Source organism: Ambystoma mexicanum, chromosome 8 (assembly GCF_040938575.1).
Source record: "Ambystoma mexicanum isolate Mex_15411 chromosome 8, UKY_AmexF1_1, whole genome shotgun sequence".
In the NCBI taxonomy this organism is placed as follows: domain Eukaryota; kingdom Metazoa; phylum Chordata; class Amphibia; order Caudata; family Ambystomatidae; genus Ambystoma; species Ambystoma mexicanum.
In genome coordinates, this window is record NC_090929.1 from 1,491,763,261 (window position 1) to 1,491,775,494 (window position 12,234).

General features: G+C 46.0%; 1 protein-coding gene across 2 annotated transcripts in view; it reads left to right on the plus strand.

Moving 5' to 3' along the window:
* Nucleotides 1–12,234, plus strand: part of SUFU (SUFU negative regulator of hedgehog signaling) — a 988,972-nt gene that overhangs the window by 179,345 nt on the left and 797,393 nt on the right. For both annotated transcript variants that reach the window (XM_069611674.1, XM_069611675.1), the window contains exon 3: nucleotides 9,374–9,510. In XM_069611674.1, coding sequence (XP_069467775.1) covers nucleotides 9,374–9,510 — 137 coding nt within the window. The remainder of the gene's footprint in view (nucleotides 1–9,373; nucleotides 9,511–12,234) is intronic.

Consider the following 12,234-nt stretch of genomic DNA (forward strand, 5'->3'; position numbering starts at 1 on the left):
AACATATATTCTTTGGCCTAAACTCTTGTGTGATGATAGTAAGAGAACCTCCTCCCCCTATCTGTACCATAGCAGGTGCAAGCCCGATTCCCTCAGTTTTGATTTTATAGCGTATCTTTTCCATTAGAAGGGTTTTGTTCTCTCCTCTAACATAACAAGCGGTATTCGGTATCATGTATTGCTGTGCTGACACTATTCTCATGTAAATTAATGTACACCCGGCATCCTCAGTAACTGGCGACGCGTACACTGGGATGCCTTCACTGCTATGTCGGGGCATGTGGGTGCAGATCCAGCAATCAGTTTTATTCACTACCCGATATGTTGTGTTTATTATCTTCACATATTCATTTTTAGCATAGTCTTCCGGGTCGTGTTGGTCATAGGCATCTCGATTCCTGCTCTTGACCCGATCTATTCTCCCTGTTCCGTTTGACACGGGTAACAAGTTCTTTAATTCATATCTAGATGGATGTTCCAAATACCAGAATAATATGGCGAACGCTATTAATACTACTATCGAGCATACAAAAAATAAGATTTTGTTTCTTGTGGTGCAAAGTGGTGTTTTTCTCTTACCTTCTGTGTTTGGGGAGCATACATTTATCTGCTCAGGGATTAAACCAGCATATACGGGTGCAGACATAATTCAGTATGTGGCTCAATTATAGGTACGTATGCGTATCAGATGCAACCTAGCGTTATAGCTGTATTCCCCATTTAAAGCACCAGTGTCCTTATTACTCTAATAGTGGTAGGTCTCACTGAAAACCTTCATCCGATCTGTCCCACGCCTCGTAGTGCCTGTCCCATGAGGGGAACGCCAGAGGCCCTTCAGGCCACAAGCCCGTTGTCTTCAGTAAGGCACAATCCTGCTAAAACCAACAAGAGTCCAAATGTTCATCTCCCTAATGATCAAAGTTCAAAACAGTGTCCTTACACGTTGCTTGGCACATACACGTCACGGGATCGGAGACGATGGGCACACCTACTAATGGCGTCTGGCAGTACTGTTGCAACCTGGGGTTGGTTGGTTCCCTTTTCTGGAGGAATCAGTAGTGGAAGCGTCTTATTGACGTGATTCACGTGGTACCAGTGCGGTTTGCCATCAACTTTTACCGCAGATTGTGTCGCGAGGAGCACTTGAAACGGGCCCTTCCATCTGGGCTGCAGTCCGCTGGTGCGATCGAAGGCTTTTATAACAACCCAGTCACCGGGCTGCACGTCGTGACCTTCTCCTATCAGAGGAGATGGAGCTACTGCGTTCACCTGTGCATTAATAGAAATCAGTCTATTAGTTAACCCAATACAGTACTGTTGTAATGCAGGCCATGCTTGCTCAGACAATCTCTTAGGTGGTATGGGGTCCCCATACTTGGTGGACGCCCCATAACAATTTCGAAAGGAGATAAACCATGTGTATGCTTAGGCATAGTACGCATACTCAATAATGCAATAGCCAATGCATCCGGCCATTTCAGTCCCGTTTCAGCACAAGCCTTTGCCAGTTTGTTCTTCAGTACCTTATTTGTGCCCTCTATAATCCCAGCTGATTGAGGATGAAAAACTACATGGAAGCGTTGATCAATACCAAGGGCCTTGCAAACTTTGCGTACTACTTCACCAGTAAAATGAGTCCCATTGTCAGACCATAGATATCTGGGGACCGTATACAAGGGCACCCAGTGTTTCAATATGCATTGTGCTGTGGAGGTGGCACTATTGTCCCGCAGGGGATATGCTTCCACCCATCCCGAGAACCCATATCATCGCCAAACAGTACGAATGTTTATTTACAGGCTCCAGCTGTATAAAGACCATATACACCACCTCAAAAGGGCAGGTGGGTAACTTACTGTGGCCCGCCGGGGCTGGTACACCTTTCCCCACATTGTATAGAACACATATTTCACATTGTTTTGCCCATTGACGACAATACATTCCCAATCTTTTGTTGTACCACACAGCACTCAAAACTTCTTCCATAGTCCTTGCGTTAACGTGAGTTGGACCATGAGCCACACTCACTATCACAGGTAAGTATGCATCAGGTAGTACCCAAGTATTCGTATTGGTATGTGCCCATGGCCCATCTACCGTCTCCTCGTATTGATCATCCTTGTGCCAAGATAGTCTTTCTTCAATGGTTGCATCTGCTTGGATTTCCTTTACGCGCTCCTTCGTCCCTTCCATAGTCACCAATGCGATCAGTAGACAGAGTTCGCCCCTCTTCGGACAACTCAAAGCCTAAATAATGGACCTTTTGTTTTACATACTGCATTTTGGCTAGGGCTACCTTGTGCTTATTCTCTGCTAAGTGCATTAGCACCAATCTGGTCACATAATTGCATTCCTCTTCGGTGGCTGCACATGATAGCAAATCATCAACATATTGTATCAGAGCAGTGTTAGCGGGTAGGGCTAGGTTATCCATCTGTGTTTTTAGTGCTTGGCTGAATATGGCGGGACTTTCTGTATATCCCTGCGGGGCTCTAGTAAATTGGTACTGTCTATCTCGAAGAGTGAAACTAAACAGGTACCTGCTTTCTTCGGCAATAGGAATGCTGAAGAAGGCATTTTTCAAATCCATTACCGTAAACCATTTAGCTGTTTTGGGAATTAAAGTGAGTACACTTGCAATATTAGGGACAACTGGATATCTGGGTTCTACTATTTTGTTTATCTCCCTCAAATCAATAATGAAACGATAGGGTACGGCTTCATCACCTTTCTTGTGTACTGGAAGGATCGGAGAGTTACAAGGACTATCATTTGTTGGCTCTACCACCCCTAACCGTATCATATCCTGTACTATTTGATATAGTGCCTGCTCTCCCTCGTGTGATATGCGATATTGTTTTATCCTGGGCAACCTGGCACCGGGCTTTAGTTTGATTACTACTGGGGAAATATCCAACACCCCTACATCATTCCCATGAGTGGCCCATAGTTCATTTGGGATGTCTTGGAGTTCAGGGGGCAGGGTTTGCGTTACTCCTATCATACCCATAGGTTTGCTTATAGTCATTCTCACCCCCTGAGGGGAGCAATATATTGTGGCCCCTAGTGTCTTTAATGCATCAATACCTAACAAGTTTTCTGGGCAGTGATTGGTCAATAGCCACCCATTCTCCCATTTTACACCATGAAGTTCCGCTTCTACTATTTCACTTACAGGAGTCTTTATTGGATTTCCCCCAAATCCAACTGATACCTTGCTTTTATCCGATAATGGGACAGCGGGGACGGCTCTGATATTCACAGAACTTTTTCCAGCTCCCGTGTCTACCAGACATCTCAAGTTTCGGTGTGGGCCGATCCTAATGGAGGCATTAGGCCCCCTCTGATCTATAGGTACTTGTACCACTCCTGCTGTCTCATTTCGGCCTCCTCAGGACATATCACTTGTGTTATCCTGGAAGTCGTCATTATAGTATACCCCTTCCCCACATCCTTCGCCCTGGCATACACCTTGTACTTGTGTTGTTTGTCGTGGCTGATACAGTAGATTGGGGGGGAGGCGGGGCCGGCCAGGGAACATCCCCTCTTGCTTGTCCGTCAAAGGCATTGGGTTGAGGGGATTTAAACATTCTATTGTCTTGGTTGCCGTACCCACCAGTCCTATTTCCTGGGGCAAATGTCTGTGAAGGGGGCCGTACGCCCCTTCCTCTCCCACCACTCTGGGGACACTGGGATTTCCAGTGTCCGGGTCTCTTGCAGAAGGCACATACATCTTGGGGTAGCCCATCCCTCCTCCCATATAGCGCACCTCCTTGCACTGTACCTCTACCTGTCCCTTGGCCCCCTATCATGTTGCTACTATAGCCCTGTGACGGGCCATTATTATTGTAGTTATACCTGCCTTGGGGCCCTTGATGCAACTGTTGCATCAACACTTTGGTTTTTAGATCCTTCTCTTGTCGTGCCTTTTGTTGTCCCTTTACTCTTTCCCCTCTTTTATAATACCTGGCCATTTCGAGGAGATCCCGGGGGTTTCTAGTCCTCCACGTACTTTCTGCCTTCCTAATGTTCTCCTGGATTGGCCCGTGGAGCCCTTCTATAAAGTTTGTGGCAAAGTACCGTTGGCCCGTCTCAGACCCTATCTCTAGCCCACTGTGTGCTTTAAATGCTGCTTCGTAACGCAGGAAGTACTGTGCTACTTCCTCACTTGCGCCCTGTATCACAGCAGACAGTTTCTCCACATTCACATCAAATGGGGGTAATACCTTTTCTAGAGCCCTCAGGACTGCCATGCCATGCCCCCTTAGGGGTTCGGGATATTCCTCATGCAGTTTCCTATTTTTACTCGCCTCCATTACATCTTTCCATTTTATTGTATCATTGTCTTTGGCACGAAAGGGGGTCCATATTTCCTCTGGGACAATAGCTAACAATATGTTATCTACATCCTCTACAGTAAATAACCCGGGTCTGAATAGCTTTCCTACTTCTTTGTAGAATCCTGCCGGGTCTATACGGGGGTCGGGGATGGACTTGGTGATATGCATCAATTCTATTCGAGATAAGGGGACATACACATAGGTGCGCATCATGTTACCAGTAACTGCATCTATGGTGGGTTGACACTCTCTCATTGGCATTGATAGTAACCTTTCCGTGTTTGTTTGTTCACTTACAAGGGCCTGCACTGGTGATGAAGCAGAGGACTGGTGACTAAGGTTTTTCTCTTTTATTTTTTTATAATCTTTTAACAGTTTCTCCACCTTAGCCATTCTCCATTCTTCCGCCCCAGAATCATCCACTCTTATATTAGGTAGCAGTTTCTTATCCAATTCCGTCTTAATCCTATTCCACTGGGACACATATCTAGGCTCCTTTTCCTCTTCTATTTCATCCACCCTAATAAGAAGATATTTAATTACGTTTACTTGTATAGGCCAGCCAAGGCCCTCCATCAGACTCACCAGGGTGGACATGGACTGCAAATGTATGGATGCTATCATACGATTAGCTACGTTTTGGCCCGCCTGGTCTGCATCTTTGAGTTTAGCCTCTCTTTCCCTCACCTCTCTTTCCCTTGCCCTCTTTTCCTTCTCCCATTCAACACCGCCCCTTATGACTTCCGCTATTATGTCGGACATACATTCCCATAACTGAACACTGGACGCAGTCACTGGTAGTAACGCGACAGCGTCCTGATATGCTGAGGGCAGATCCACAGTACTCTGTCTTCTCAATTTACAGTTACCCTCATGAAAGGTATATAGTTTAGTGGCCACTGTCCTAAATTCCAAAGGTGTCAAACGCCCCAATTGGTCCCGTAGGCTGTCATTGAGGGGTGTGCCATGCAGCCCGGTCATAAGGATTTGCAAGTCTCCATCTCTATTCTTTTCTACAGTAGTCGTTCTCCTATGGTCTATCAACCTATCTGGGTCTCCATACTTCATTGGGAATTCCGCCCTCTCCCCCTCACCTTCTCTCGGAGGAGCCGTAGCCCCTGGAAATAACAATTCAGTCGTTGTTTGTTCTGCTTCTAGTCCTATCACATCTTCATACCGAGGCGCCTGCAAGGCAGGATACATACCCCCGCTATTCTTAATCATCATACGTCTATCCAACTGGTCTAGTTTCTCATCCTTCTCTTTTATCTCTAGGTCACGAAATTTTTGATTTACTGTTCTCTTCTGCCCCTTTGCCTTTTGTTTGTTCTGAGCATTGCGCCTGCGCATTGCTTCTACCCTCCATAGTCGTATAGCCTCAAACTGTGCGGGTCTGACCCGTCTTTTTACTAATTCTATTTCTACTTTGGATATGCGGTCCACATCAAAGGACCCGGTGTCTGGCCATTTATGCTCAATCGAATCTTTTGTATATTCAGACCACTCCCTTAAGAACAATGTTGAATTCAATCCATGTTTAATCAACATATCAAATGCAGGGGTTCCTTCAAGAGGGGCATAGTGTCTCTTGCCTATACCACTTTGCTGGAAGCCGCTTGATCCATTTGTTGGTATACCGCAATTGCCTAAAAACACTCACCTTTCCCAAATGTGCATTAATAGGCTAACATTAACAGTACATCCTCCTGAGATATATCGCCATACCAATATCAATACATCACCGTTTCATCATTATTATTACATAGACGGACATACCACCGTCCTCTTCATAAACCCTAAATCGTTATTTCCTTATTCCATCATGCATCCATCCATACCACTTACCTTAAGGGTCCCGCCAGAGTGTTCCGGACCCGAAGGGCGACAGGCTGCTGTTCCACCGCCGACGGAGCCGGAAAAACAAGGATGACGCGTTGGTTGCAATCAAAGGTGCGGATTAAGTTGTTGGGGCCCCGTGATCAATTCCTTCTCCGGTTCCGCCGCGGCGTTCCTCACCCAGTGACGGACTGTCACTCCTTCGCATCCCACTTCTGACACCAAAATTGTGGGTGCGATTTCTCGCCGTCACCATAACCAGTACAATGAGGGACCCTGCAATAACTCAGACAGAAAAGAGCCAAGTAAACATTGGGCCGCAAGTTCAAACGTCTCGCAAAGCAAGTCGTCGAAGTGCCGCGCCGTCCTCTACACATCGTGCTCTTTTATACTTTTCTGTTTACATTGCCTTGCACATAGCACACGTCCACCCCAGGGCGGATCTCCAGTTGGAGTTTATCTGAAGTATCCAGTTGGAGTTTGACGAACAACCATTGCACATTTGTTATCGTGATCTATCGTGGTTTCCTGTTATCCCGATCTTCACATTCTTTAGTGCCCCTTTGTGCCCGTATCTCTGTGCTCGAGGCCATGCTTACTCATTCCTTCCCCCCACCCGTATTCTGCAGATAGTTTTAGCAGGCTCAGCATGCTTCGACATACAGTGACCAAACACAATTCTTCTGTTAAAAACAAGTTCTTGCCGGGTCAGCAGGTCTTACACGCCGCCGTATAAAAGAGAAGGCCTCTTCTTTTAGCAAAAAGTACATTCATTTAACGCATATGGTGATTAGTACAAACTCCAAGTGTGAGCACAACGTTACATATGCATGCGTACCTTCAATTGTGTACTTGGCTGTGTGTGTAAAATGCATGATGGCGCATGTGTGGGAATATCGTGTCGTTCAGCCTGTAAGTGTGTTTTTGTGTATGGGCAGCGTGCACCTTCCTTTGGCAGTGTATCGATGTGTCTGCAGCTTCTGTGTATGCAGAAGATTGTATATGCGCACGCCTGGAAATTTGTTTGCTTGCATCCCCGGTCGTAAAGCACGGTTTGTGGGAAAAGGCAAGAGGTGATTTGCGGTGTGTAGTTCTGTGGTCTGTCCTGAAGAGACCATATGTGAACTGGGACATGCAGTCCTTGTGATGAGTAGACTGTACTTTTGGGCCTGCAGTTTTGTGCAGTATTAAGTTCTTTGAGATGTTGAGTGCATTCTGGGGTATGTAGTCCCCTGGAGGCACCTGTACTGTGTGTTGGTGAGTGTTGAAAGACTTGTAATCCTGTGGCCACAACACTGAGTGGGGAAATGGGCTTTCTTTGACGATTTGTCCTTTTTTAGAGTGGGTATTCCTCAACTGAATGAGGCAGAGTACATCTTGTTGAGGCATATTATTGAAGGACGCTGGCTGGATAATAGTGTGCATGGACTTCTGGAGCCATTTAAGTGTGCCTCTGTGCATTCTGGGACAAGTAGTTTTATGTTTTCTTTATTAAGAGAGGAAGACGAGACCGATAATTCTAAGAGCACAACTCTACTACGACAGAATCCCACTGTGTAAGGATTTCTGCTGAGCCTGAGCGGTTCCTAGTGCATTCTGAGCTGCACAAAACTCCCAGAATGTGCACAGGTGCTTGTTTTACTTGATACTCATTATTTCCTTCAGTGATGTACATGAGTATAAGAAATGGTAAATGAGAAATACGATTTAAAAAAAAACAATCCTGTGAATGAGAGGTAACTATAATGGATGCTGAAAGGAGAGTAGAAAAGATTTAAGTAGCGAATGCAAAGTAACAAGTGTAGAGTCCGAATGGGGAGGTAGTTGAGGTTGGGAGAAAGCAGGGGATAAACGCTGGATTGGCCCACCAGGGGTGAGCAGTGCCTATAGGTATTTGCGATCGAGATTGAGAAGTGAAATGAAGTTAAAGGTTGGGAAGGGGCAAAGCCAAAGACACATGTATAAAGCAGATCATGAAATTGAAGTTGGACAGGAAACTGAAGCCAGTGAAGAGAGGCAAGTGATGAGACACGAGAGCGAGGAGGAAGTTGGAAAACCAAGACGAATGGCAAAGGTGCAGATCTATTGGAGGGTACAGACTAGAGCCATAGGCAGCAAGACCCAAATAGGACGTGTGAGTATTAACCAAGATGAGGCAATCTGGGGAAAAATTGGAGTCTTATTGGTCAGGAAGGGAAGCAACAAGCAGATTATGCAAGTGTATTAAAATTGAAATCAACATAAACAGGCAAAAGCATGAAGTCCTAGGAAAATGTGAGGCAGGGGATTACGGATTACAGCAAGGTTGCAAGCTAAGAGGAAGACGTAGAGAAGAGTAGGTGGGGTTGTGGGGGGTGCTGAATAGCTTTGGGAGGAGCGAGTGCCACGAGGGGAAGGTGCAGAGGAAAAAGAGGGCTGTGTGTGTATTCTGGAAAATATAGACCTGCTGTGGTGTTGAACTGATTGAATGAGCATTCATTCTGACGTTTTTGGGGTACTGCTGTATTCCAAAAGTACCTTCCTTGAATGGGTACACAAGAGAAATGTGTTGGGTCTGCACAAAAGAGAAATGTGTAGGTAAGTGACCTGTTCCTTTCGTACAAGTAGAATTGTGGGAAGAACAGTTAAAATTACTCCAGACAGCCAGATCTTTCCTGACTTTCCTGGAACACTCCTCAACAGCATTCACTCGTTCTATTCAGTGGAGCATTCATGACATCGCACCAACATCACTCTTGTTGTGCATGCATTGAAGCCCACTACAACAGTTCCCTATGAATGTAGGTGATGGTCTACCTAACATGCACGACTGTTTCGCAATGATTGTAACTGGGTAGATGCGGTCTATACCTCGGCCAAGGCTGGATCTGGGAATACGCTTGCTGCAGTTAGTTAAATTTGGCTACACCTAGCATATGATGGCATCACTTTTACTTGTGGGGCTGTCTGTGATTATGATGGCAGTAGCTGGATGTATGAGGCTGCAAGTGGCATTAAATAAAACCAGATCTGCTAGCTTTGCCAATGCTTGTTCACGTTTTTTTCCATGTAGTTTTCTCAAGTAATTGAACTTAGTTGGTAACAGTTTAAATAGGTTTGCTGCCAGGAAGGTTGTTTATTTGTCATTGACTGTTCTGTTAAAATGTGAATTGTGCATTTCTAGGTTAAAATTGTTTACTTTCTCTTTCCTTCTGCAGGTTTACAGGAGCAGATGGCCTGAGTGGCTTTGGGTTTGAGCTGACGTTTAGACTAAAGAGGGAAGCGGGAGAGTCTGCACCACCCACATGGCCTGCTGAACTTATGCAAGGCCTGGCCAGATATGTCTTCCAGTCAGGTAACGTTTACGTGTTCTACCTTATGTATGAACATAGTGTTCTGGCCAATAAGAGATCCTGAATCTGTTTCATGTGGACACGTTTGCATTCCACAGCTCATGAAATGGGTGTTTGGTTTCTGTCTCTATCTTTTTTACCAATGAGCCTCTTTGTTTGTTTATTTGTATATTGCACAAAACCCTGAGGTATCTAGAAAGATTAGTTACTGTGCTTCAGGTTACAGAAAGGAAGCGTAGGTAGTGAATTTCAACATCGTAGAACGTGCAAAGGTAATACAAAATACACAAAGTGCAAATGATAAATACACGTGATTACATCCGTTGAGCCTGGCCTCATCTTAACTTAAGCTGGGGTGTTCTACTAGAGGGCACATGTAATGCAGCAAGTGAAATAGTCTAATAGCTGAAATGAATAAAGCACGAGGATATTGGCCAATGAAGTGCAATAACAATGGTGTAACGTTTATGGCTGCATAGTATTTAGTGTTGGCCAATCTGAATCCTCGTCAAATACTGAAGCAAGAAGCTTTGTCGAATGTTTTTCCTGCCAGGGATTAACTGTGCAATTGTGTGTGCCTGAGATAACCCGAGCCACAAGAGAATCGGGGACACCTAGATTCTTCCCATTAGAAAGACCAGATTTAAACACATTCCTAAGGGGCTGGGGTGTTAAATGTCAAATCAGTAGAGCAGGACCCATCCATCCATGAGACCCCTAGAGCAAACCGCTCTGTGAAATTCCACCCAAACCTTAAAAGGCTCCTACACTTACACACAGGGTCCCCCAGGACCAACATGCACAGCATGGCGACAGTTTGCCAGCTCATCAAACATTCTTCAAATCTTTATTCACTAGTGCGTGAGACAGTGCCCTTCCGTATTCTTCTGGGGCTCCTGGGCTGCTGGAGAGCCTCCTTTCCAAAAGCTCCAGGGTTGTTCTCGGGTCCGTGAAGCAGTAAGAAGAATGCTTATCCTCATGCTTGATCCTAGGCTTGTATGCAACATTGCATATCAAACTTGTTACGTCTATGTCTTTACTGCTTGAAGTTCTCTTGCTGTTTTCCTCTGCACTGCCAAAGGGGTCAAAATCCATCCCTGCTGCTGGCAAGGTGCAACACCCCCACATTCCCTAGCCACATGTACAATTATAAATCATGGTTCCTATAATTTAAGATCTAGGCCACAATCTGACCCGGCAGGAGGGGGAGTGGAGTGCACCCGCTGGGGCTCTCAGGCAAGGATGCTACATGTTCTCTTGCACAGTAGAATGGATAGCCTCTGTTAAGAGTTTTGTTCAGTTTCTCCATGTAGTGTATACATGATCCTGTCAGGAGTCCACATGGGGCCCCTCACATCCTGGGGTAGGCGGCCTTTCTAGGTACAGCCAGATCCAGTCATACCCTAGGGTGGTTTGGGGGCGTTGAGGGACCCCAGTCCCTGGTTTCCCAGAGTGCTTGAAAACGTGAAGGGATTTTGGAACTACAGTCCCTGCTGCATTGCCTATACTGGCCTGGTCTCTTTTAAAAACAAATATTATTCATGTGAACGCCTGACACGTGCGAACCATGAGAGCAATCCTGGAGCCAACGGCACCAGAACAAGTAGTGGGAGTCCAGAACAGCAACTCCCACAGTGCACCTTGGCGCAACATGGGAATGGAGTCCTGACGAGGATTGTAATGTACTGTAATTTTCCCTTAGCAAAAGGAATGAGCGTCCAACACCCAACCCACCAACCTCAGAGGGACCCCAGGGGAATGGGGGGGGGATAACCTCTAAAGGATTTAGAATGAAAAGAGACTGCAGGGGGAATAGGAGTCCCAGAAATCTTCCTATGCTTAGTTGAAAGAAAAACTCCCCAAAGCTTGGAGAGAGTTTCAGGAAAAATGAGCATCCTGAGCCACATGGCTGCCTATACAAGAATGGAGACAGAACAAGGTGCAAGCCATAAGCCTTAATAAGAGCTTCCAGGGGATGTCCCAGCCCCCAGGGCTGCTTAGATCAGCTAGTGATTGGCCAAGGAGAACAGCTGATGTGAAGGGCCAGTGGGAGCCAATAGGTACTCCACAAAAGGTTGGAGGGGGACTATAAAAATGAAGCGGGTGCAGAGAAGGGTGAAAGGTTTTTAGTTAAGGTCGGGAGCAGAAGAAGTATACCAAGAGGCCAGCAAGGAGGGTGTAGCAAGTGAAGGATTGCAATGATACTGTTGGAGTGCTATGAAAGAGTGAACGTAAGGCTTTGGGTCTGAGAGTGTGGTACAATTTGATTTGTTTGTGAGTGAAGGATTAACTGGAGGAAGGATAGAGAGACATGGGAATTAAGAGTAAATGTGAGACAGATTGGGCATGTGTGTGCATGCGAGAGGGAGGTGAGACATGTAAGGGGTAGCAGGGAGTAGGCGGGTATAGTGGTTGGAGTGAGTAGTGTTGGGAAGACCATGAGGGAGTTGGCAGGTGGAGACAGGAGAGCAGAGATAGAAAGAGAGCAGGGAGAAACGGTGTGTGGAGACAGAGATGGTGGGAACGAGACGAGCAGAGTGTACGCAGAGGGGTGGTTACTAAAGCAGGGGATTTCACGCACTGCGCGCGAAGTAAGCTCAAAGTAAGCAGTTGGGCTGTGGCTGTGATGGTGAGTGGGTGAGTGGGTGAGTGGGGGTGGAGGAAGTGAGTTCTTTGACAAAATACTGTCCCCCTATCTGTATGTTTTGGATAATCTATCCACCGAT